This window comes from Medicago truncatula, chromosome 1 (assembly GCF_003473485.1).
Source record: "Medicago truncatula cultivar Jemalong A17 chromosome 1, MtrunA17r5.0-ANR, whole genome shotgun sequence".
Taxonomy (NCBI): Eukaryota; Viridiplantae; Streptophyta; class Magnoliopsida; order Fabales; family Fabaceae; genus Medicago; species Medicago truncatula.
In genome coordinates this window covers 55,401,208-55,427,987 of record NC_053042.1, presented here as the reverse complement: position 1 = coordinate 55,427,987, position 26,780 = coordinate 55,401,208, and the positions used below count along the sequence as shown (strand labels likewise).

At 33.0% G+C, this 26,780-nt stretch overlaps 2 protein-coding genes across 2 annotated transcripts; both read right to left on the bottom strand.

Annotated features, from left to right (window-relative positions):
• Window positions 1-1,288: 1,288 nt before the first annotated feature.
• On the bottom strand, window positions 1,289-13,378 carry LOC11424673 (myosin-1). Its single transcript, XM_024772614.2, has 24 exons — window positions 13,107-13,378; window positions 12,057-12,453; window positions 10,784-10,885; window positions 10,557-10,700; window positions 10,321-10,471; window positions 10,134-10,161; window positions 9,242-9,407; window positions 9,067-9,130; window positions 8,920-8,933; window positions 8,748-8,832; window positions 8,441-8,544; window positions 8,171-8,309; window positions 7,560-7,678; window positions 7,146-7,298; window positions 6,955-7,044; window positions 6,501-6,578; window positions 5,824-5,982; window positions 5,216-5,422; window positions 3,922-4,127; window positions 3,660-3,795; window positions 2,851-2,980; window positions 2,608-2,754; window positions 2,338-2,405; window positions 1,289-2,228 (listed from the first exon to the last, which is right to left on the bottom strand). Exons 2-24 carry the CDS (start codon window positions 12,435-12,437, stop codon window positions 1,569-1,571), a joined length of 3,531 nt encoding a protein of 1,176 aa, XP_024628382.1. The 5' UTR covers window positions 12,438-12,453; window positions 13,107-13,378; the 3' UTR covers window positions 1,289-1,568.
• Window positions 13,379-18,275: 4,897 nt separating this feature from the next.
• LOC11421923 (dihydroorotate dehydrogenase (quinone), mitochondrial) lies at window positions 18,276-24,455 on the bottom strand. Its single transcript, XM_003592689.4, has 11 exons — window positions 24,011-24,455; window positions 23,037-23,119; window positions 22,460-22,783; window positions 22,055-22,310; window positions 20,032-20,112; window positions 19,834-19,941; window positions 19,723-19,752; window positions 19,476-19,613; window positions 19,077-19,114; window positions 18,865-18,964; window positions 18,276-18,762 (listed from the first exon to the last, which is right to left on the bottom strand). Exons 1-11 carry the CDS (start codon window positions 24,143-24,145, stop codon window positions 18,688-18,690), a joined length of 1,368 nt encoding a protein of 455 aa, XP_003592737.1. The 5' UTR covers window positions 24,146-24,455; the 3' UTR covers window positions 18,276-18,687.
• Window positions 24,456-26,780: the final 2,325 nt, after the last annotated feature.

Genomic DNA, 26,780 nt, shown 5'->3' with positions numbered 1-26,780 from the left:
TGCAGTTTAGCCTAAACATTATTATGCCCCTCTTGTTGCTGAAATTCAATATTGAAAGAAAATTCAACAACATAGGAATAACAAAATTGGGAAGAGGATCGACAAGCAATTTGAAATTGGCTCTTTTTTAAGCTCATATATATATCACGTTTGTAGAGTTTGGGTTAAATTTAGGAGGATGATTAATAGACAACTTCTTGCTTTTCAAATCATTCCTTCAAAAAATTGGATGAAAGCAATAAAATTGAAGATCACTCGATCTGTGAGAGGTTATGCAAAGAATATGATAAGTTAAAATCTGATTTAATTACAAAAATAAAATAAAATAAAATAAACGGTATAGATGATACTGGTAATCAAGTAAAATCAACTAAAAAAGTGGATGACATGGTTAACTGTGATTGGATGTGTTAGATGGTGTGACCCTAACATTTCTCTTTTTATTATGAGAAATGATATTTGAACAACCATTTTTTTCACAACTTTCTCTCTCATACTCACATTATCTTTTTACCTTCTCTCTCTATTATTTTGATTTTTGTGTCACTACTTCATTTCCTTTGTAAAGTTTTAGTTATCACAAAAGTTGTCACATGGATGTTCAAATAACACAACTCTTTTATTATAAGATAAATTACTTTTTTTTTTCGGTGTAGACGTGGGTGTTGGAGCTTCCAACGTACACAACCAAACAACCTACAAGAACATGTTATACAGTAAGATACTGCGACTACACGTGACACGTGCTTTAACATAAAAAGCTATTGTTATATCTAAGTAAAAACCTCAATTAAAATATACATTACATTTCATCTACTCTTGTCAAACTCAACAAAATGTATATCTTCATGATGAATCAAACCGACTTTTTTTTCTTTATCAAGTAGTCTAGTAGTTAGAACTCGCACATTTCAAATGTAGAGAAGTGGGATGTCTGAGATTCGAACCCCAACCCCTACATATAATATAATATGCAATGTTATTTGAAGCATAATGGAACACTCTTAATATGTTCTTTGAATTGCATTTAGAATTAAGCGAGGAACAAAGCTCTTTAATGCTAAATATAAGACGTGCTTTGATTGGCCAACTCTTTATTAATGAACCGTAAAATTGTGTTTCAAGTATATCCACTTTATGATAAATCAAGATATATTAAACACACAACTGTGCATACTAATCTCAAAAAATATTGTTCCATGCAATTGAGACATCTTATGTTCAATCAAATTAACTCATGTTGGTTAATGGTTATGGTAGTGTATCATTATTATTCTCACACAGTTTATTTAAAGCAACAAAAGTTTATACCCACTTGAAGTATATCAATTGATAATGTAAATTTTTTGTACACAAATCTAGCAGAAATTCCAAATTTCTGATAAATAAACATGGCTAGCAGCAGCTAACCTAATTACAATAAATAATTCATTCATCCTTAGACACTTCCTACTGCTATCTCATTTTTCCTGTTGTATTTTCCTCATTTTCAATATATAGTTGGCAATGCCCTTAATACAGTGCATGGACCAAGGCCAAACCCCAAAAGGAAAAAATTAATAAATAAATTAACTCATCCTAGTACTGTTCCTTCTTCCCCACCACTTCTTCTTGGCTTTCTCTATGGAACCATCTTCACTTCCAAGTTTATTTAAAATAACCTTTGTTTCACGCAGTCTTGCGGCATAGTCCTTTTTCCAACCTTCAAACATTTGTTTTAACCTTCTAAGTTCTCGGTCTGGATTCAAACTTGCTTCAATTTGACCAGATTTTACCTCAACCAAGAACTTGGCATCATCGCCAAATACTTGACTCCTTTGCTCAAATTCTTCAGCCAGCCGACTTATAACGCTCAAACCAGCACTCATAGATCTTGTTCCACTGCTTTCTTGGCGCCTGTGATTATTTCCCATATCCCAGCTGTATTCCTTGTCATCGCTTGCATTAACAGAAGCATCTGAATTCCTTTCAGAATCATCCATAGCAAGGCTCTTCTTTGCAATGGAGAGACTAGATTGTAAGGATCTCATTTGTTTCTGCCATACTTCTTCCATGGATTTCATTTTTAGTTCATATTCAGACCATCTGCTCTCATACTGTTGAAGACGTTGATGAAGGATGTCATTTTCCTCATCTTTCTCTCTCAGGCCAGCTTCAGCCTTAAGCACTCTGCGTTGTAATTCAGCTAGGAAAGACGCCTTCACCAGAACCTCATCTGACTCGTTAGTCTGTTTTAGAGTTCTATGTTGTAAGTATCACAAATATGACATACTCTTACTAGCAATATGTGAAGATTATTGTTTTGAAATATAGTTTCTGAATTAGAAAGGAAAATACCTTCATGCCTCCCGATTTTAAAAATCCTATATCTCCTGAGCATCTTCTGACTAACCATCCACGAATAACTGCAAAACGTAGCAAAGCAAATTATGAAAACTTACGTATGAAAAACTTTTTGTGCAACATCTATGCTAATTCATGTCCAACTTTGATTTGCACATTTATAGGACTATCATTACATATGTTAGAAAGAGGATGGACAATTTTGTGTGCACGGTATTTATGGAACTAACAAAGCTTTGCATTTCGAGAATTAAAAGTTCTTACATGACTGTATGACAACTGCAGAATCAATGGTGTCTTTCATTCTTTTACTTTGATATACTGTTTTCACGTGCTTCTGTATAATAACGGCAGCTCTATGTCTCTGAAGCAAAGTTGCAAACTCCTTTCTGCTTTTCTCTCCTCTAATAACTGCATGAATGGGTAAAAAAAAATAAAGGTTCCAGTCTGTTACTCTTCCCAAGGAATATGACATGTCGAAAGAATTAGGTGGAGTAAAGGAAATACATGACTGAAGAGTAGTGATTCCTCTCCAAAGCTCCTTGCAATGACAACGAGCTTGATAACCCCTAAAGCAACTTTGTACACGTAAAATGCCATGGAGGGTACGGTTCCTGGTATCTTCAAGCACTCCAATCTGCAGTCATAATCAACACAGCTTAGTAAAGACGCAGTGCAAACGAGAGGAGTAAATAAAGGTAAAAGGTTGAGCTTGGTGATTAAACTACTTGGACAGTTAAAACACACAATGTGAAAGCATGTTCAACTTCGAAATGACAAATCCTAGACGGCAATAAGAGGAAAAAGAGAAAATATTGCAAAATATGAATAGTTTCAGTAAACCTAAACAAGTAACCATGACCAGGCTGATGGTTAAAAAAATATACTTAATAGTTCATTACAGTATCTTCATAATGGAATCATGGGATCAAAACAAAACTAGAAAGACTAATTCATTCGAAGTCTAATTCACTTTCACTCGATCCAGAAATTCCATAACTTTTTAAGTAAAACTAATTCCCAAATATAACCCTAACCACAAATAATTTCAATTTTACCATTCTACTTTAAACTTCCATTACCATATACTAAGTTTCTTCACTGCACCATATCTGTGTAAGCTGAATACAGTGCCTAAAATAAAACTACTAGGAGATATAACCAGGGTTTAGATCTAAATAAATTAATTCCATTCACTTTTAAGTTGAAAACTACTGGTACATGAAATCAATACAATCCCATTTATCACAACCACAGCAATTTGAATTAAACGAAATAAATAACTAGTTCGAAACATCGTATAGATTTCTTCTTACCTGCCCTGTTCGGAAGAACAATTTTGTGTAGCCAACTTGATACATTTCAGGCAAAATGTTAAACTGATGAAGAATAGCAACAGAAACACTAAGTGGATCCTGAGATGCAACATTTTCAAGGAGAAGAAAACCATATCTGAATCACCATTCCCAAGACAATAAGAGAAAGGTCAGAAACGTGGAAATTAAAAAAAAAAATGGGACAGGTTTGGGGAAGGGGGGTTGAAAATATATTAATAACTGTGTTCTTGCTCTGTTGTACCTTTTCGCAAACTTTTGGTGAGACATTCTAGTTGGAAATCCTGATCGGGATATTCGAACCACCTCTAGGACCCCACAACATCTCAACTGCTGCAGTACAAGTCCTTGCTCATATGATCCAGGCGACTGGAGGTTATTGGGCTTAATGCAGCGAATAAAATGAGGTGTGGTACTCTCTAAACGTTGCATCAGTTGAAACAATTGTCCCTGGATGCCAACAGAAAGATCTCATAACGACAAATCATATGAATTTATTATTGATGTCAAAAATTTCCCTAACTTTAAATTTGGAGTTCAATGGTTTAAATTTAGCCACATTATATCAAATAATATTAATGAACATAATCCACCAAAGGACGGATCGTTTGGGGGAACCCGAGTTCAATTATTGGCCAGGCTTTACTTATCTCCTGGCCGAACTCCGAATTACTAGGTCCCCTTTCCCCTAGGAACCGGAGGGTAAACACCAAAAAAAAAAAAAATATCAATGAACAGAAGAGTCTTGACACAATAGTTGGAGTTACTACTCATCAGTCTCTTGCAAATGCAAGGTAAGACTGTCATTGATAACCGCACAAACAGGTTCTACTCTTTTCTGGATTCCATCATGGCGTTGAACTTTATATCAAAAGCGCTCAATTAATTTATTCTAATGATTTTCTTCAAAGCTTGAAGAGCTACATTTGACCAATTTATACCTTCTTAAAGATTTTAAATATTGTATCTCATTAATATTTTTCATTTTAAAATACCTTGCAATGCATTGGATACCTTCTAGTTTGTAACAACTAAGTTAAAAGAACTAATAGCTGAAAGGCCATGTCAATTATCGTAAGTGTCGTTGATATTCAGACGAGGCCATCTTTCTTTCTCGAGCAGAAGTTGCAAAATTTGCATGGCTTGATGTGAGAGTAATCTACTTAACCCTAATTCATGGTTGTATTTTCAGTTAGTGGTAGCTAGTATTTTAACTATTTTTCAGTTAGAACTGAATAGCTAACTCTTAGCTGTCACTTCTGCATATGTAGTGAGGTCATTCATCTACAAATGAGTGTTCTCTGACTTTGCAAAGTCACTAACCAGAAAATATATTTTCTCAGAATCAGAGGTTTTCCTTCTTCATTTTCTCAGTTTCTGTTTTCGAATACATGATCAAAGATGAATACTGTCAATAGCATACACTATAAAACATAAACAAACATACATATTGAATGGGAGGACCAAAACATCAGTTATCCAACTACCAGACCATTTCATGATAAATTTTGGAGAAAACCAAAGCTGCGGGTTTGTACCTTGAATTTTGTGGCAACACTTAGCTTTTGGGAATCTGCCCCACCTAATTTGTGTAAGGGACCAACTACAGGTTTCTCAGACTGACTAAGCATATAGGATGCAAATATCTGAGGAAGATGACATTTGCTTGAGGATAGAAGTTGGATGGAATCCACGTGCATTAGGTCTCTGTTTTTTTCTAGGAATGCAGTTGTATCATAGGTCACCTGATCGGAAGAAAAAAAAAATGAAACTGTCAGGTAAATAGCAGATATAAATCAACAAGAAATAAGTAAACCTTAGATTTTAAGAAAAACAATAGTATCTAGAGTTCAAAAATACCAAGTATTGAAGCACAATCAAAATAACAGTTATTAGCTTATAGTAAAAAACAAAACAAAAAAGCATGGTTAGTGTGTTAACTAATATGGATCAAATATTAAATAATTTAGCGTTTTCTGACCCTTAAAAGTTAGTTCTACCACATTATAAAGCCCACACCAGAATGAAACTTGAAAGCCACTGTAATGTAAATCTTAGAACTGTCCATATCTTAAGGTAATTTACAAGCATTGTGAATAAACAGAAAGAAAATTACAACATTATATGACCTTGACCAGATTCATACCTCTCCTGCATAATGACGCACAGTAAAGGCTTTTTCTCGTTCTTCTTTGAAGCATGAATTAGAATTCAAATGCTGCTTAAGCTTGTTGGCAAATGTTAAATCCGTACCATTTGGAAAAGTGGACTCTTCGTCTAACAAGGATAGTAGCCCCAGTGGTTTCTGCACAATTTCCAAAAGTAAAAGTCTCTAAGAAAATAATTTCAAATTTCTTATAGTATGTGGCATTTTCCCACAGCAAAGAAATAGATAGTTCCAAAACAAATCACACAATAATAGGATTGAGGATACAACAATAACAACAGCAGCCAAGCCTTAAACTAATATGTGAGGTCGAAAAAAGGAAAGAAATGGCTACCAGGGAAATTTCACCAGGACATCCACAAATATGTAGTTCAATAGCAGAAAGAAACAACTGATGAAAGTATAGCGAGTTATGCGGAAAATTTAGAATACAGATAAATTAAACTTAGTAGAGGTAGAATCCTTATATCTTGGCCATATGAAAGCAAGTGATTGTGTTGTACATAATATGAGAAGCCATTACAGTGATGTATGTATCAACCCGAAATTCCAAATATTCAATCACATCAGAGTGTGTAGGCTTTCTATTGGGAAAAACTAAAAATCCCACATTGGCTATAGATGAGGACTAGATAAGGGACAGAGGAGCTCAATACCTTTTCAAAAAGATTAAGGCAGTCTTGGTTGTCTTCAAATTCAACTTTAGCCCAATCAATGCCGTCTTGGATGTATTCCTGAAACAAATTTGTAAGCATGAAATGTTTTAAATTTTAAATGTAGTGTTTAGCTTTTAGTGGTAATCACTAATCAAACCCTTTTTATTTAACTTTATATGGAGGCGCTCAATATACTCTCAGCTTTAGTTCTAACATATGGAACAAGCTCTATAAGCCAGAGCACAGAGAAATTTGAGGAGCAGAAAAAAAGTTGTTGAACAAGATGAGGGGATAATCATGATTCAAAAAAAGTTATGAATTCATAACAAAGAAGTTGTTGGATTTTTTATTCAAACTTTTAACAAAAACTCATTTGAATGAAAAAAATATCATAAGTCTAATAGCATCATCTGTTGTGATTTGTTTAAGCAGTCTGTTTCTATATGGTGCATACCTCCTGTTCCAACTTGAATAAATGACGATTGAAGTGTTGCTGTAATCTTTCATTTGCATAATTTATGCAGAACTGCTCAAAACTGTTCCTCTGTATAAAATGCACAGAATTCAAGCAGAAAATATTTCAAAATTTAAATAGCATAAAAGACGTATATGAATAAAAATGATTTCTGGATTAATATAACGTACATTGAATGACTCAAAGCCATAAATATCTAGAATACTGATAGATCTTCCAGTTTGTCTTTTGCCAACAGCTAGTGATTTGTTTATTTGTTCAACCAGCCAATCAAACAGACATGAGTAAATAGACTTCGCCAAAGCATCTCTTGCATCACTAGCCTGTGTAGTGAAAAAAAAAATAACATTTAAGACAAACCTAATGCAGGTGTGATCAATGTTTAAATACTAAATGGGATTTCTTAGAAGGAAAACTTAATGAGGGAATGTTCATCACCAATCAAGTTTTCTTTCTAAATTCCATTACTTTTTATAAAAAATTAACAGACTGGCATATGGTGATTGAGATTCAATACATACTTAGTCCATACATGGTCATGAACAAAGGTAGATGACTAGTTGTTAACACAGGAGTCATTTTACCTGAGATAGCGTCAACTTCTGGACAATAGTATCTTTACCAACTTTCATTTTTCGAGTTGATAAGGTCAACTTCAGATCTTCAATGTCACAGCCAATCAACTTGGCAGTGCTGAACAGCCCTTTAAGAAGTCAGGGAACAAAATTCCTTTTAATTGAGGTATAAGTTAAATTTTGCATGAAAGCATATAAAATACTTATGCAGCGGTAATTCTGTATCATGCGCAACATATTTAAGCAATAGTTATGGTCACCATAAAATGCAAACATGCTCAAGTTATTACATGATTCTTACATCATAACTTTACAAGGGCGGAAAATCAATGATTATCAATCAATAACCATATGAACGAAAAATAAAGAGGAAACCTTAAAAAAACTGCAACTTTTTCTCAAAATGTAAAACTCGTTATATTTCCTCTTCACTAATTTACAAGGAAATTTTTTGAAAAATTATAAAATGCTAAAAACTATTCCAACATAGGATATGCTAAATGAAGCCAAAATAATCAAAGACATACCAACCCCAAAGCACTAGGCAGAGCTTTTGCATAACAAGTTATGGAAAAAACTATGCTTTAGATTCCATCAGTAGAGATTCTGGAAATTCTTACCCTCATCCTCAACAGCTTGAACATGATTTTCATTATCGATCACGGTAAACGATATGTTTCCCAACCATAATACTGCAGCAAGCATTGCAAATACATTCTCTTGATCTTCTTTGCTAATGTGGACAACATCCAGAGCATCCTGGCATTAAAAAGTTCATGTGTATGCCGAGCCATTGCACAAAGCAGAAATAATTAAAAAAAAATCATACAATATAAACTGTATTGATTCAGATCATCAATAAGCAACAAGTGATGAAAAATAGAGTATACCGTGACTATGCGAAATTCTTCTGCATCATCAACATCATTAATTGAATAACAATTGCTCTGCCTCAGATATTTATAGTCCTCCACACTTCGCAGATTTAGCTTCTCTGAGGGATAAAGAAGCCAGATAGACAAATATAAGGAACTTAAATGTTCCATAAAAAGGGATACTCAGTATGAAAACTTATATCATTAACATAGAATTACCACTTATTCAAGGATATCCACAAATAAAATGTTTAATAAAAATACACCATCCACCGTATGTAACAAATACATTAGCAGAGTAGAGGTAAAAATATCCAATTACCCCTGAGAGATGATGGCGCTCCAGCACATAGCTGATAAAATATATGATATGACCTTTCCCCTTCATTGCATTGGACTACTCTAGACTGTTCATATACCAAGTAAAATTAATATCAATAGATATTACATGAACATAATTTGGAATGTAACATTAGCACAGAAGATTAAATTACCTTTTCCAACAAAACTGTTCAAGGTTTGGTCATGCAAGGAGCATCACATAGATTCCACGCATAGATGCAGACATTTATCATGATTAGCTGGAAAGTTTTAGTGGAAGGAAGGCACGCTGTATGAACTTTAATAAGTGGTAAACTTACATGTTTGAATATTAGCACCAGATATTTTTCCAGTTTCACTGAAGTGAATCTCAATGAGCTTTCCCTGTAACGTTCAATCAAATTAGAGAGATTTCAGCATCAAAAGAGAGTATAATAAAAACCCTCAAGAACAGGCCAAGTAAGAATCAATACATATAGGATTAGGAAATCTTACAAAACGACTTGAGTTGTCATTTCTCAATGTTTTTCCATTACCAAAGGCTTCTAGTATTGGATTAGTCTTCAATATTTCATGCTCTATTCCACTTCCGCCACCAAGGGCAGCCAGGTATTGCATTGCTATTTTTGCTGTCTCAGTCTTCCCTGCTCCACTCTCACCACTATATATGCAGATTATAAGATTAAGAATTATTATAGGTCCCAGTTCAAATACAGCCAAGCAGAAAGTACAAAAGTCTAAGGAAAATCAATTTGAGCTTGATATTAATGAGAAGCAACAGGCAGCATAAAGAAGCTTTATGTCCATCGAGGTTAATCCAAGAGTACAAAATAAGAACCTCTACCGTGAATGTTTAGGAAACCAACAGAAAATGAGTCTGTGGTAAGAAAACAAACTTAGTTTAGGGGATAAGAACGTTTAACCACTCAAGCGGTAACTAATTCTTTGACCGCTGTTAACCGATCATTCATTCCTGAACTTAAAATACTTTTACAAATAATTCCTTTTTCATATTTCCCTGCATATTTTTATCCTAATCCATCACTTCATTCAAGAAAATTGCAAGAAAGAATCTCAGATTTGTTAGTATCTCTCATACAATGAGAATGATGCTTACTAAGGTCTAAAGAAACAAATTATAGTCAAGGATAAAAACAATAAGCACGCCACATTTCAGTTCAAAATCTCAAGTAAGACTTAAATGGACCCTACATGGGAGCCTTGCACACTGAACCTCTTATTAAACAAGGAGTAAGAAAATAAGACCAGTCTTCCGGTAATAATTGCAGAAGTCACAACTGGAACGAAACTTACATGAAAACATCTTATAAAAAGGAAATAACAGAATAACCAGTAGAACAAAAAGGACTCAACACAAAATACTGACCTTATAATTATTGATTGGTTAACTTCATCTGCAAATGAAGTGCAAGAGTTAGAGTAAGAAGGTATAGCTTAAAACAAATGGAAGTGGCCGTAACTTATAAAAATTTATCCATATATTTAAGAAAGGAATAAGTTACCCCATATTATCTCTGATCCATAAATGTAAATATTAGAAAGAAAAAAGTTACCTCGTATCATCTCTCTGATTGCTGAGTCTGTAATTGCATAAACATGAGGGCTTTCAATTGCTTTACGCTTGTAGGCTTCAATATAGTTAGTACCATACAGAGGAACTTTCTTAAAGGGATTTACGGCCACCAAAACAGGCCCTGCTTTTGTCTGAATTACAGACAGTTAGTTCATAAATTTTTTGTGATTGGCAAATAAGATTGAAGAAAAAATCTTCAGAGATGCAAAGACTTACATAGATCATATTTTGATTGTATCTATGTTGAAGGTTGTATAAAACTGACGGTTCATTTAAATAACTAAGTTGCATGAGGTCATCCACTCCATCAAGAATATCAGGATTTGCTGGTACCAAATCTTCATCTTTCACCTTTAAAACCTGTTATTAAGGAGGGATAAATACAGTTATCAAACCAAAAGATGCAATCCAATATAGAAAATATAATGTGTAACTTCTCTTACTTTCCCGTCAGGCAGTGAAATAACAGATTCTGTTCCTGAAGTTGATATTATCTTCACCAGTTCCCAATCCCCATTAGAAAGTTGAAGCCAAGACTGCAGCTTCTGAAACAGGAAATAATAAATTTAAAACAGCTTATTATCTATAAACAATGAGAATTCAAACAAACTTACGAAATTAATTGTAAAAAACACATCAGCTTTTAAATTGTCATATCAAAGAAATTGAGAAGAAAATAAATATTTCATTCACTTGCTTAAACTCTATATTTTAAGACCAGTGCCACAGCCAAGTGGAACTTTGAGAATGGCAAGACAGAAAATAATGATGTGAGTTCAGCTAGTTGACCAACACAAATATGAAGAGATGGCCAAAGGATACATTGATCAGATGAAAATACTGGAAATTTAATAATAAAAATTTCTTTGGTCTAACTTCTCTATAGCATTTTTAACTAATAACTGCTGCTAATGCTAGTAGTAATGCATCAAATAATACATATTAGTTTCCCACCAGTTCCTTCCAATCCTCAACATTCTACAAAGCATCAATCCAGTTAATTATTTAGGAGGCAAAAAGCTATATAATAAACATTAGGATAAGGACACTGTAATATTGCAGAAAGTTAGAGAACAATTGCCGTATTGCCTAAGAAACACGTCGATGCAAGACAAAGGGAAACAGACGAAGTTGTGATTTTCCTAGCAAGTCATACTAGTCCTAGTAAATTCCAATTTGTATTACTACAACAAGCCCTAACCCCCTTCCCCTCGTTCATTCGTTTAGAAATGCATTATCTACCATGAACCTTCAACATTTCAGCTGATTCTGAGTATGCTCCAAATCTGACACTCAAACCAAAATTAGAAACTACAGAATATGAATTTATAAGACATGTGAATCCAATGCTTTCCTGTCATTGTTTCTTTTTCCTAATTTCATACTCATAAGTTAAGCATCACCTATTGACATGGTCACATTAACAGTGAGATGTTCCTCTACTGCTGCCAGCCCAGGCAATTATAACACCGATAAGTTTGGAAGTAAGAAGTGCCAAAGCAAAGCGGTTATATCTATATTTCAGGATGTATTAAAAAGGCAAGGCCTTTCATATAAGAATTTGGCAAGACCTATCATATATTTATGCTTGTCTACAGTGACTTTTCAACTTTTCAAGCAACGTAATGCATATAATGATTATTATGCATATGTATTTAAGTAACTGATTTTAAAAAACAGGAGAAAATTAGAATTGCAGTCTGAAGCCTAAATTACCTTCTTTGAAGCATAAGGAGTTGTATCACTCCATCTGCTTTCCCCAGAGGGTGTAGAAATTGATGGTTGGGGCAACGAAGCAGATACTGAATCTTCATTAGGATACGACGGCCTATCTTCAAATGATTCGCCATTTCCACCATATGGAGATTCTTCATCAGACACATCCATGCCGCCAGCACGGTTGTGAACTTCCTTAGAAACCTCCCCTACTATTGCACCATTTTTGCGACCATTTGATCCAATCAGATCAGTGCTTCTCACCTTAGCATTTCCATGCTTTTCGACAAGACCGGTGTTTCGATTACTATCAAACTTGAACTCAGGTGGCAACGATTTAATGGACTGGAAAGCAGGCGGGACACCGGTTGTCTGAGACATCTTTCCTTAAATAATTCTGCCACAAGCAAAACTAGTTACAGTTAGAAAACAGCAATTGCTAGTTGCAATGGCAAAAAAAGTGATATAGATTTTCCATTTGAAAAAAGTTAACTTTTTAAACAAATGGGCCATTCAAACTTTACAACAAGGCACTCAATGAAACATTATAACATAATGGAGGGGACCATATATCAAGATACAGATTCAAATGTCTAGTATAGTGCTCCAATCTTAATCTGGTTATTGAGACGTTGAACATCATCCTAAGCTGTAAAATTCAAAAATCATGAACCTAACAAAGCAAAAAAAACCCCACAAAAAAGCCTTATCTAAGGACCCATGCAACATAAACCTTTTCAGTTACTCCAATTGGAAAGTTTAATACTAAAGAAAACTTGGGGATCCAATACATGAATTCCCTTAAATGTTAAAATAAAAAAAAAAACTTTCATAGTACATACACCTTTCAACTTACACTTAGGTGTTAACTCAAGGTACAGAGTTCAAATCCATCCGGTGGTCAATAGTGTGACTTAATTAATAAAATATTTATCGTTTTCCCAAAAAAAAAAAAAAAAAAAAAAAAAAAAAAAAAAAGTAGAAATGGGTGATTAAGAAACAGAAAATGAAGATATGAGTATGAAAAGTATTGGGATTGTGTTGACTAACCTGAGAAAAAGAAAGTTAAGCTAAGATCTGGGTGAAATGAGTTGGAACAAAGAAGAGAAGAGAAGAATAATGATGTGATAGATAGATATCTTAAATGTGTTTGCGGAACAGCCTGAGCCACGGAGAAGTCTTCTTGTATGGTTTGAATTGAAGCAGATGCAATTCAAGATTTTGCTTTTCTTTTTCAATTTCAAATTTTACCTCTTTCCTTCTTAAAAGATTCAAATACAAAAGGGTAAAAAAGAACATAGTGAATAAGTTGGTATGGTCCAGACATTTGATTATGTTCAAGTACATGAGTTTTTCCCATAAATCAATTTAAATGATTTTTTTATATTTTAAAGTTAAATATAATCAGACCATATATAAATATGTAAATTGCTGAGGTTGGCATGACCATTTCAATTTTTTTGTCCAGTTTTCAAACAGATAATCTTAAATTTAAATATAAAAGTGCGCGTTTTTCTTTGCCAACCGATTTTGAAGAGAAAATTCAGCCACAACAATAAATTTCGTACTGTTCATTTACCAAACTACCCCTTTGCTGTTGGTCGCTTGCTGCCGGCTCAAGCAAATTGTTATCATTAGATGACAATTTGTGAATATTATTTTCACAAGACGAATATTTGGTATGATTTGGTCTTTTTCTAATTAAATTATCAATAATAATCCATTTTATTTTTGTTACAAGAGCCAATAATTCGTTTGTTGTTCAGTCTCAAATCATTTAATCAATATTTTAACTTTTAAGGTAGGATGGCAGTCACTACACTACTGTGTTGCTTGGTACAAAAACAACGTTTTTCCATGTACCCATCAATTGCAATTACTATATCAATTAGATCACCTATGAATCGTACCATAAATAAATTATTTAATGTTATTAATATTAAATCTACATTTCAAACTTGATGTTTGATATATTGATCTGAGTCAAATTGATTTCAAATCTTTTAAACAATGTCTCAAGTTTAAGTTTTGTGGATAAAAAAACGTTGATAAATTGAATAAAAAAAACATGATTGAGAGGAAGACAAGACACCGTAAAAATTGGCAAATCAGGTTCTTGGCAAAAATTTAATCATCAATAAAATTTGTAGATAATTCACAATGAGAACATGGTTACAAGGAGAAAAAACTTAACATATCATCTTTGTTTTTTTAATGAGAAAATGATATTTGTACAACCATTTTGTCACTTTATCTCTCATACTCACATGAATATGATGTTATTGTTTTCTTTATTCTTTCTTCTCTCTCCATTATTTTTGACCAATCAAAGGAGAAAAAAACTAAGTTGTCATTAAATGGATATACAAATATCATTGCTCTTTTTTTAATACATCATCCTTATGAGTTATGATCTCTTTATTTCTAAATACAATTTTGGAAGGAGAAAATATGATACTAGTGAGACCCATTTTTTCAAAAGATATTTTAAAATAGAGGTCTTTATTTCTTTAGCTAAATAGAGATGATCTCGATTCTAACTTTAATTATCAAATATTTGATTAGTATTCATCCTCAAAGTATAGATTTGTTTCACATGTGTTTAAATTTTGTTTGCCTGTAACATGCATCCAATTATATCTATTTTTTTTTCATGTTATTACATTATATCATTATTCCTAGAATATATCATGTGAGATGTGACGGTATGCATGTTTAAAAAGTTACATTTTAAATTGTATATAAGCCGGAAATTACATTTTAAACCAAAAGTTAAAGCGAAAATTAATGTACATTTTCAATGGGATGCAGTTGGCAGGTAACTATATCACTTAAACACCGGTTCATGAGTTTGATCTATGGTTAGTGAGTAACGTAGAACATCTCTTGAAAAATTTCAACCATTTAAACAGATCTTTGTACTTTAATACATATCGTTTCTTGTAGAAGAATAACTATTTTTTTAGAAATCGCACGAGAATAACTTGAGTAACCAAAAAACATGTAAGATAATTATTTTCTATCTTCATTATTATTTTTTTGTCTCTCATTTTATTTGCAATTTTAACCAGTCATGTTCTTTGTGTCAATTAAATCTCTACTTGTAAATATTTTTTGTAACATATTATAAATACAAAATATCTACCAACTTCATTGATAACTTTTTTTTTTTAAGAAGCTAAACTAACCGTCTTAAATTGATACCAGAGAGAATCGAACCTGAAACTTTGAGGAGGAGCACACTCCCAGATTCCAAGCCAATACCACTAGACCAACCCAAATGGGTTAACTTCATTGATAACTAGTTTCTAATCTCTATGCATAAAACAAATTACGTTTTTTTTCATATGATTTAAACTCAAGAATTTGCTTTAGAGAAAGTTCAATTCCATTTACAACAGTATAATGTTGGTAAAGTAAACAAATATTATATGTTTCTAGTGTTATTTTTATTTATTGAATTCATTTATTTTATCAAAATATACGAGGATATATGACGAATTTGATATGTGAAATTTTCACATTTTACAAGTTTAGAGAAAGAGAAATGATATTTATACAATCATTTGTGATAACTTTTTTGACAATTTTATCTCTCATATCCATATTTGGTGTGTTTGGTTTGCAAAACAGCAAGTACTGGACAAAACAGTACAAGATATAACAGAACAACACAAGGCAAAACAATACATGACAAATTTTTTATGGCATTGAGTAATTTTTTGTTTTATACCATTTTTGAGGGACAAAATGTTATTTTTGTATTTTAGACAACATGTAGGTGGGACAAAAAGTTGTGTTGTGGTTGGTGAGGAACAAAAATATGAGTTTTTGTTCTGTCCCTTGCCTTCAGTTTATCCTGTACTTGAAACAATTTTACAAATCAAACACTGGACAATTAGAGTTGTTCTGTCTTGTCCTTCATTTTTTAGCAAATCAAACGCACCCATTATCTTTTTATTCTCTCTCTTCCTTTTTCTCTCTCCATTGTTTTTAACCAATGAAAAGAGAAAAAAAAAATTATCACAAAAGTTGTCTGAAATGGTTGTTCAAATATCACTACTATTAAAGAAAACACGGTTTTTATGAGTTGGTCGAGATGAGTTAGTATGGGGCCCGAATATCTATTTTAGGGGTGTGAAAAATGAACATGAGAAGGAGACAATACAAGTGCACTGCACCTTAATGCTTGTCTGCCTCTTTTTCTTTTAATAGATAGATTATAACGTTGTGGGGACACAATAAGAAGCAATTAGTCCCACATTTACATCAACTTTTGAAGCTTAGATCTAAATTAAATTAGACCGTAAAAACTTACTCTATTACTCTTTTTAAAACTCACTTTAAAATCGGCCAACATAATATAAATATAATAAGGGGGTGTATAGGATTAGGATTTTAAAAGACTATTTTAATAAAAAAAGTCTTTAAGATTTTAAAAGACTGTGTGAGATTGTATTGATTCTGTGAGATTTTAAAAGACTTTTTATGTAAAAGACTTTATACACTCAAGATTTTAAAGGATTTATCACACAGACTTTTAAGGATTTCAAAGAATTTTATGTGATTTTAAAATTTCAAAAGATTCAATGAATTTTAGGGGAAAAAGAACAAACTTACAAGCGTGAATGATAAAAATAATGAACAAATAAATTCTAGCGTTTGAATAAAGAAAAATAAAACCAATAAAAAATTCTTTTACTATTGATTTTTAAATTTTAAGAATTTTATGGATTTTATAAGATTTTAAGGGACTAAAAAACACTTAACACATTATTCTCAATACACATTTTTTATTTGTTAAAAATGTTATTCCCACAAAATTCAATTGTACATATTTAAAATTATTTCAGCACTTACAAATCTTTCAAAAAAAAATATTGTGTCAGCCATTACAAATCGGTCGAGTTACACGAGTTTACCGAGTGTTAACTCAGTCAAACTCGTTAAACCTTTTAATTTTACCAGAAACCGATTTTACCTCAGAGTTAACACAATTTTTGTACCTAAAAATGTAAACTCGATAATCTCGGAGATTTAACACTCGATTTGCGGAACATTGATTACGACATACTCTCTATCATAATATTCTCAATACAATTTTTTATTTTTTTTTATGAGATAGAGAGAGGGAGAGAGGGGGATGAGAGAGAGAGAGAGAGAGAGAGAGAGAGAGAGAGAGAATGGAGAGATAGAGAAACGAAGAGAGAAAGGAGAGAGAGAGAGAGAGAGAGAGAGAGAGAGAGAGAGATGAGAAGAAAAAGATAGTAACTTTTAAAATAAAAACAATCTCAAAAAATCTCATCTTTTCATGAAAGACTTTTTCTTGTTAAAATTACACTACAAAATCCCACAAAATCCATCAAAATCCAATTTATTAAACAATCCTTCGAAATTTGAATGATTTTGAATACCACAAGACTTTTTTTAAATGATGAAAAGTCTTGATTGAATACCTCAAGACTTTTTTAAAATGACAAAGAGTCTTGATTGAATACCACAAGACTATTTTTAAATTGCAAAAAGTCTTGATTGAATACCACAAAACTTTTTTATAATTAAAAAATCTTTTAAAATCCTAATCTAATACATCCCCTAAGACTCTGCATTAATTTTCCTAAATAAAAGAGTGAGGTATTGAGAATTAGAGTGAGTATTAATTTAATAGCAGGATTCAAAATCAAAATATCCTTACCCTGATTTGACTCCCTCCACAACCTCAAAATATCTTTTTTATTTTTCGAGTCAAATCATTAAACTATTATTGTATGAATACTTTTTGCATGTGGGGCATATGATAACACTTATTACCCTTCCTTTAACCTTTATCACCACCACCATTATTCTACACATTGCCTTTTTCTCCATATCCCTTCATCTTTCTCGTCCTATAAAATTGAAACTAATTCATTTCAAAAACAAAAATGAAACTGATTAATCAATCTTTATAGTTTCATTGGAACTTACGATTTAGTTTCTTATAAGTTCCTGGATTTTTTTTTTTTAAATAAAAAATCTACCTTGATCTATATCTTTAGTGTCACTTTCAACTGGATAGGTACTCTAATTTGAATCCAGCAAATCTAGTCATCTAGTCCTGAGAATGCAACACTACCGTTGAGAGAAAGTTGGCACTCTAGATCCCATCCAACTCGAAGAACAAGTCTCCACAATTACACGGAAGATACCCGGTTTATGCAAAAAATACGCTCCAATTCATACCAACGACGACAATAAGAATTTCAATACACAACCAACATAACATGGCTTCATGTTGAGTATTCACATAAATAAATTTAGAGTACCACTTGACGGCATATTGATGGGTTATTCTAACTTTATGCCCCATAACTTTGTTTATGGGTTTATGCTACACAACACAAGTATTTCTCAATGATTTGGCAGTTTATTGCCAAACAATCATCATCACTCTAAAACAAAAATTGACTGAATTGCCTAAAAAAAACCTTCACTTTTACAATTCAGAACACGTGGCCAAACCCATTTAAATTAAATAACAATATATAAGAGAAAGGCAAGCAAAAAGTAAAACAAAAAAAATGCAAACTTGGCAATGCCAAAATAGAAACACTGCTACACCTATAATGATATTATGCTTCCCGGATAAAACTCATCTGCAATCTGCACCAACTGCATCAAGGATGGATTTGAAACCATCTCTTTCTAAGCATGCAGCTAATTCAGCCTATAAACCAATTGAATTAAAATGAGAACTATGGTGCATGCATATATACTATTGAAATGTGGATAAAACTCATGTGTAACAGTGAAAAGAATAGTAGGGTACCTTTATTTGAGGAATGAGTGCAGGTCCCCCATAAGCAAATGCTGTATAGAGTTGAACAAGAGTTGCTCCAGCTCGTACTTTCTGGTATGCATCCTCCCCACTGAATTTTTACACAAGGCTCGGAATTATTGCATATTTTATTTGCAGTTTTAGATGATAAGAGGAATACTAATATACAACAGTGAATAAGTGAAGGAAAACATAATTTTTACCTGCTAATGCCCCCACAGCCAATCAAAGGAATCCTACCCTGATATACATGAATTGACAGAGTCGTGTTGTTAGGCATGAATAACATGTATAAGCAAATCAAGACAAAGAAAAACATTATGTGCTGGAATGTGCATACAAAATCTGTAATTAAAAATGCTGAAAATAGTGTACAGTGAAAGGACTCCACTAAAAAACACTATCAGGTGCTGAGTATTTTACTCTAATGGAAATTACAAATCAGTGCTTATAAGTGTATACATTAGCATCCACGGATACTATACTACTTGCACCATCCAAAGTAGTGGCATGCATTGGAGCGAGAAATTATTAGATGCACTAAACTCTTATTTCAGTAAAGTTTGCAAATTACAATATAATAATAATAACAACAAATGTACCCTTGTCAAGATATACATCTCCTTCAAGATATTGGTAGAGAGATTGAAGAGAGGCTTCCCACTCAAGCCACCAGTTTCTGAGGCCAATGGATTGTTTTTGACAGGATCTGGTCTTGAAATAGTAGTATTTGATATAATCTGGAAATAATAAATGAATATATTAAGAGTGAATGAAGTGAAGATTTGCACAATTTGAAGCTTTTTCTTCATGCCACAAATTTAAATTAGTGATAAGGTACAGAGATACCAGTCCATCCAAGTGAAGAGCCAATGCAACCTACAAACAGATATAAACTGTTATATGGCATATGTGATGATGAAGATAGCAGAAAAAATACATGAACATGAACATGCTTACTGCAGCAATGTCTTCAAGGTCTTCTTTTGACAAATCTGGTGCGATTTTTACCAACAATGGAGGGGGGCCCTCCTCACCCCATTGCATTTCATCACGTGCAGCCTGAACCTTCATAAGAAAAGCAATTTTTTTCTAGAGTCAATACCTTAGTATCAAGGTGAGATACAAATAATGAAAGCTTCACATCCTAGTTCCTACCTTCTTTACAAGATCCTTCAATTGCTTTCTTCCTTGAAGCATGCGCAAGCCAGGGGTATTGGGTGATGAAACATTAATCACCTAGAAAGCGATACAAATATTTAGCTGAACAGAATATCAAGCCTTCATTTGAAAATTTGCATTTACCCCCAAGATACTTGACTTTTTCTATAGAAAAATGGAATCAGTATATATAACTATATAAGTTGGCTAAGGAATATTATTTTTTCTGTAGTGCTTCTTGAGAAGTTTATCCAAACTGACTCTGCCACAAATTCTTCTTAATCTCTCTCATACTTTCGGCATATCATACAACATTATTCTCAGTTTCCTAAACCAGAGCATGAGCAATTGAGATGACAGCATCCAGGAAAGAGCCATCTATTGAAAATCAAAGAGAACCTAAAATGCATATATCAGTTTGGATGATCATATCACCGAAGTCACGTTTTGGTTCATGTTAAATAACTCTCATAGCCAACTTTCCATCCTCAATCCATAATGAAAACTTTCTTTTTTCAATTGAAAGAAATTGGATGAACCACCTCTTTTGACTTTTGAGTGGTGCTAGTTTTTAAAGAAATAAAAAATGGAGCAATGCCAAAATAGACTATGATATTTTTAGCATTTTTATTTTGACCAGTTATCTCCGGTCAAAGTTTCCTATGATTGATTTCTTGTTCTCAGGTCAAACCAGGCCACCATTGGCAGAACACTAGTACACCACTTCACCAAAATAATGTTATTTGCTTGTGAATTAAAAAATGTTGGAGATATTAACAATAGTCATCACTAAATTTTCTCATGCAGGACTGAGCTTTTAAGATAGTTCATCATGTGGCTGGAGTCTTTGAGTATGTAGCCGTGAGTTAAAAAATGAGTGTGGGGTTTTGGCACCAATCTTTAACTTTTAAAAAGTATTATTTTAGCACACATAATTCGTCCACACTACATCTGGGATTTTTATGAGAAGGGGAATGTCAGAGATATTAATAAAAATTTAAAACTATCAACCAAAGGACAAGGATATTAATGAGAGATAAGGCAAATGATCCAGGGCATAGATATTTGATTGACATTTTAGATCATTTTATACTGTTAGACCTCTTTTACTCATTAAACAATTTATTTTGCAAATACAGTTTTTTTTTTCAAATTGTCAATCAAGCCATAAAAGAGCCAGTAGTAAGACAGTGAGGTCAGTGTTGCGGATATGAGAAAGTTATGATGGTCGAGTGCTCAAAGTCAAACAAAACAAGATAGACCTATAAATGAAACCATTAAGAGAGGAGTGTGGGATAATTTCCACTATAGAGCAGATGATAGTCTTGTCAAAGGCGATCTGGAATGTGTTAGAAAGGCTGGTAGAAAAGAGGAAAAATATCACGATAGATAGAGAAAGACCAAAGAAAATTGCATGTCAAATTGAGTTTATGGTTAAGAAGTTGGAGATCATGGGTTGAAACTCGGACAAATGAGTGAATATTAATTAATCTAACAACTAATTACTAACATTCGCCGTTCAAAAAAAAAGATTCAATACTCTATCATTGGACATGATTCGTGAAAGGAATTATTGTATCTTTTTTACCATTGCAGTCAACTCACCTAATAGAAAAAGGCTTTTGTTGTTGTTATTATTGTTGTAAATGTGTTAAAAATCCATACTATGCATTTTTAAAGTACACTGTTAACTGTAGTGTATATACATGCTTTAGTGACAAAGCATGACTTGCTATGTAATAAAATGCAAATATTTTTTTATTAAAAATTTAAAATGAATGCAATTGAAACACATACATGTTGAACACAACAAACAAGGAATGTTTACCAGCTATATTGACCACATATCTAATTTAACTGCATGAAGAAAGTTGCCAAGCATACATGTTAGACATGAAAAGGTGTATGATTATCTTTATAGCATGCACTCCACCATACCAGGATAAGTTGTGGCATATTAATTTTCTATCATTCGTTTGTTTTTTTATAACCAGTATATATATAATCAAAGAATATTTACCAAATAATCAGCAAATTGGGACAATGTATGTACTCCTTGAACATAGTCTGCTGCAGAATCTTCACTTGTCTTGTTCTTGCCGAGATTGACACCAAGAATGCCAGGGCCAGCTTTTCCACCATGTTTGACTTCATTATTTGAATTTGTTGAAGTGCTTGAAGTTTCATCTAGTTTTCTCTTACCATGCTGAGCACCCAACCGCTTTGCAACAGCAACAATCCCCTCGCTATTAAAGCCACATCTATTTATAACAGCACTGCAAATTTGATTGAATGGGCTTAGGAAGAAGTAGATTATCATAGAAGAACATGTTTAAAATGAACACCCTATCAAAAGTAACAACAACCTTCATTTAATTTCAAAAGCTGTTTCTCTAGTGCAAAGAAACAAAAGACAAATACTTACCCTTCGTTTCGCAACCTAAACATTCGAGGCTTTGGATTTCCATCCTGGGGGACAGGAGTAACAGAGCCAACCTCCACAAAGCCAAAGCCTAAACCAAGTAAGCCATCCACAGCCTCGGCATTTTTATCAAAGCCTGCAGCAAGACCTACTGGGTTGGAGAACTTTCTTCCCCAAACCTCTAAACCTAAAATTGGTGGATCGGGCCTCTTCTCCCTGGGAACCCAACAACGAGCTGCAGCTGAGACCGCTAGTCTGTGTGCAACCTCGGCGTCCATCAAAGCGAAAAAAGGATTCACGAGTTTTGTTGCTGAGAATAACCATCCGCTGTAAAGAATATAGCTCCAAATTGGATCATTCATTTCGAAGGTATTGATTTCATCTTCAAATCAAGCATTATCGATAATATTTTTCTAGTGTAATCGGTAAAAGTTGTAGAAGACTACATAGTGAAAACATCTGAGTACACAGTTTTTTTTCCCTTTGAGATGAAAAACGAAATAGAATAGTAATTAAAAAAAATTAAACAATTAAAGAAGCAATCAAAATGCATACAACATTAAACTCCCAAATGAAGTACCAGAAAGTAGCTTCATCCACAGTACTCACATAAGCTCCACCGGCTATAACTAGGCCTAACGTGGCTCCTGTCAACAGTCTTCCCTGGCAATTCAAAGTAAATAGAATAGGAGAAAGTTTAGATGAACTTCTACACAAACATTTGAGGAAAAAAGGAATATCAAAAGAATCTTATAACAGCCTTGAGGTTTTAAACAATGTCTTCTTGTATTAGTCAAACTTTAAATAAGCTTTGCACCCCAATTTTTTCAAAAGTTATTTTGTCAAACTCCTTAATGAACACCTATAAGCTGCTTGTAGGAACTTTTCCATAATTGAAGAGCCATTAACTTATTTTAATTAAAAACTCCTTTGAACAATAAGCTAATCCAAAATTGGCCAAAGTAGACTCGACCCTCTTTGGATAAACAGCTTAATTGCAGCTTACAGCAGAAGCACTTATTATGATAGGTGTCTGCATATGTGTTATTTCTATAGTAAAAGATAAAATAAAGTAAATTGTTTTCGTATAAGTTATCAGATGTTTTCATAAGCTATCTTGGAGAATTTATGAAAATAAGCTGAAAATAGCTTATGAACAATGTGATAAGTTGTTTATATAAGTTCTTCCAAACAGTCTCACAAGACTTAAGCTAGTATTCAATCCAAACAGACCGGGCTCAGAAGTCAAAAACAAGTTCAAATGTACATGTCAGCAACAACTAGATCACAGAGTACAGGACACTACGTATTATTCTTAAATATGTTTACATATAAGTAGTTATCTCTAAAATATCTTCGAATTCATTAAGACATAAAATTAATCTCAGTAACATGTACAATGCAGTTGTTAATACCATACCGCGAAATGAATTGGCATCTTCCAATCCAACCTCAAGATTAACCTTAAAAACAATTTTTGATTGAAAATCCCAAAAACAAAGTAAACAATACAATAGAATGTATAATGTGAGAAAAGGAAATAAAAAAGCGTACTTTCTTGGAATAGTAACCAATCTTAGGAGCATTTTGAGGTGAAGAAGAAAAAGCTCTGACGGTTGGAATTCGATTGAAAACAGCCCTTTTGAGAAAAACGTCTCTAAGCAACTTTCTACTAGACCACGCAGCCATTCTCCGAACTTAACTTCAACGCAACAAAAGGAATCCACAAAACACTTAAAAGAGTAATGGATGCTAAGAAATTTGAAAACTTTACAGAAAAAGGTGAAAGGGTTTTAGTGGCGGCGGCGGCAATAGAGGAGAAGTAAGAAGAAGCTTCAAATGGGTTTACGAAGGGTAATCGGAATGCAGTGGTTCCGGCGGGGAGAGTCGAAGGAGCCGCCGTAGGTGGAGGAAGGGGTTTAGTAACAAGCACGAAAAGGGTGTTTTGCTTTGGGTTTATAGAATCGAATCAATCCCCTTTTGTTGTAAGCGAGTGTATTCTAAAGCCTAATTGAAAAAATAAGAAAATAAAATATAGGCTTAATTGAACACCCGGTCCCTTAACTTAATTCTTTTCTTCAAATTGGTCCTATAACTCTTAAAATGTTCAAGTTGGTCCTTTATATATGTTTCCGTTGTCCATTTAGTCCTATTTCGTCAATTTTAATCTTCTGAAAAAGGAGACCGTTGGATAAAAGAGATCCATGATTTTAACAGTGTATCACCAACACCTAATTTATTTTATTCTTCTTCATCTTCATCTTCATCTTCATACAACATTCATCATCTTCATCAAAAAAACTTTTTTTTTTTTTAATTTCAAAAATTCATCATTTCAACTTCAACCAAAACACATGATCAAATAAACCCTTAAATCTAGAATTAAGATCACCACTATCAACTCATAATCAAAACTAACATCCATTTATCAAATTCATCACCTTTAACGATAAATCAGATTTCATCTTCATCCACAAACTCAATTCAAAATTAATACCCATTTTTTCACCTTTACTCTTCCAAATAATCGTTCATTCTGCTCTCATCCTCACCGATTCAAAAACTTCACTGTTCTTCAAATCTTTGTTTTCGTTTTCAATTTCATCATTAATGGTTGGTAGAGACAAAACCCTAAGTTCTGGTGCTGCCATGAAGGCAACCTCAAGAAGAAGCAAGGCCTGTCTTCAATTCTCTGTTGATTCGTACTGAATATCTCACCGCCCAAGTAATTTCCCTTCACCCCCTCCTTCATCTTCAATTTCACGTACATATCACCAGATCTAGCGTTTCATAACACAATTAGGTTTTTTCCAATTTTAATTTTTATTCATAATTTTTTATTAATTAAGAACAATCATCTTGAATTTAATACGATTTGGATTGATTATGGTTTTAGAATAGACTGGAAATTCTGCAAGGGAGAAGACACGAATTGTGCCATGGCATATTCAATTGGATGTGAGGAACGATGAATAAATGAAAAAAGATTCTTGATGTTACCATTGCTAATGGCAGTGTTGTTGACCTATGCCTAATATTCAAAACTTGTTTCTTCCAAAGAAATTTGTTGGTTGCTGTAGAAAATGAATGAATGATTCTTGATATTTGAAGAAATCTGTTCATTTGGAAGATATAATTGAAAATTCAGGATGTTCATTCTAGTTAGTATAGTGATGTTAATTCTAGATTTAAGGGTTTATTTGATTATGTGTTTTTGTTGAAGTTGAAATGATGAATTTTTGTGATAAAAAAAATGGGTTTTTTTGAAGGATAGACGAAGATGATGGAAGAAGAAGAAAGTAAATAAATTAGGTGTTGGTGATACACTATAAAATCCGATAGACCTCCGTAATCCAACGGTCTCTTTTTTTAGGGTATTAAAATTATCAAAATTGAACCAAATTGAATAAAAGAAATAAGTTAAAGGACGTGTTTGAGAAAGTTAAGACTTATGGGACCAAATTGAATAAAAGAAATAAGTTAAGGGACCGACAGATCAATTAAGCCTAAAATATACTATATATCAAAAAAACATACTAATTTTTTTTAAAGATTAAAAATATAAAATAAAAACACATTATTATTAGCACATATGTTTTTCAACATGAGTATAGCTAGGTGTGTGCATGGTTCATAAACCTTAATCATATTTATGGTCTGAGTCGGTTCGCAAAACCATTTTAAAAAATAGATATGGTTTGGTCTGAAACAGCTTCGGAAGCAATTTGAAGGATAATACTTGGATGATATTGGGTTGTCAATGTTATATGATATTGGCCAATCACAATATCATAAGTGTACAAAAAAAACAAAAGATCTTTATGTGAGAGAGAAGAAAGCCGTTGTCACTTGACATTGGCACCTCGATGTCATCCAAGTGCTACCTGCTCCAAAGCGCTCCTCAAAGCCTCCATGATCACCAACTGATTTTAAGATACATAAAATTGTCAACCCCAAACAACAACAAAATGTTTGTATATAAATAACATGCATTTTCAACATGCAAAGAGGTTACACTGTAACATGTGAATAGACAACAACCATAAGAATAGAGTATACATAATGTCAACACACACAACACATAGTAAACTCAACAAATGCACGACCCCAAAAATATTGACCTATATGCCACTAAAAATGATCTGAATATCACCTCCCTTTTAAAAAACATAGTTTTTTTTATAGATATTTGTGAGTCTTAACCAATTACGAACACTGCTTTTTTAAAAGAACCAACTATGAACACTATTACCATGTCAAAAAAGATAAACAAAATAATTGGTTTTTCTTTAATTAAAAAGTGAAGAAGGCGATGTACGTGTTT

Bases quoted from the DNA above. Each gene is read 5' to 3' on its own strand.
- LOC11424673 (XM_024772614.2), bottom strand. From the start codon at position 12,437: ATGTCTCAGACAACCGGTGTCCCGCCTGCTTTCCAGTCCATTAAATCG. The intron at 5,423-5,823 runs GTATGAATCTGG...TCTTCCGATCAG, and splicing joins TGCGTCATTATGCAGGAGAG to GTGACCTATGATACAACTGC. The intron at 2,981-3,659 runs GTAAGAAGAAAT...TTATGACTGCAG, and splicing joins TGTTCTTCCGAACAGGGCAG to ATTGGAGTGCTTGAAGATAC.
- LOC11421923 (XM_003592689.4), bottom strand. From the start codon at position 24,145: ATGGCTGCGTGGTCTAGTAGAAAGTTGCTTAGAGACGTTTTTCTCAAA. The intron at 22,784-23,036 runs GTACTTCATTTG...TATTCTTTACAG, and splicing joins GTGGATGAAGCTACTTTCTG to CGGATGGTTATTCTCAGCAA. The intron at 19,753-19,833 runs GTAAGCATGTTC...ATCTGTTTGTAG, and splicing joins ACCTTGAAGACATTGCTGCA to GTTGCATTGGCTCTTCACTT.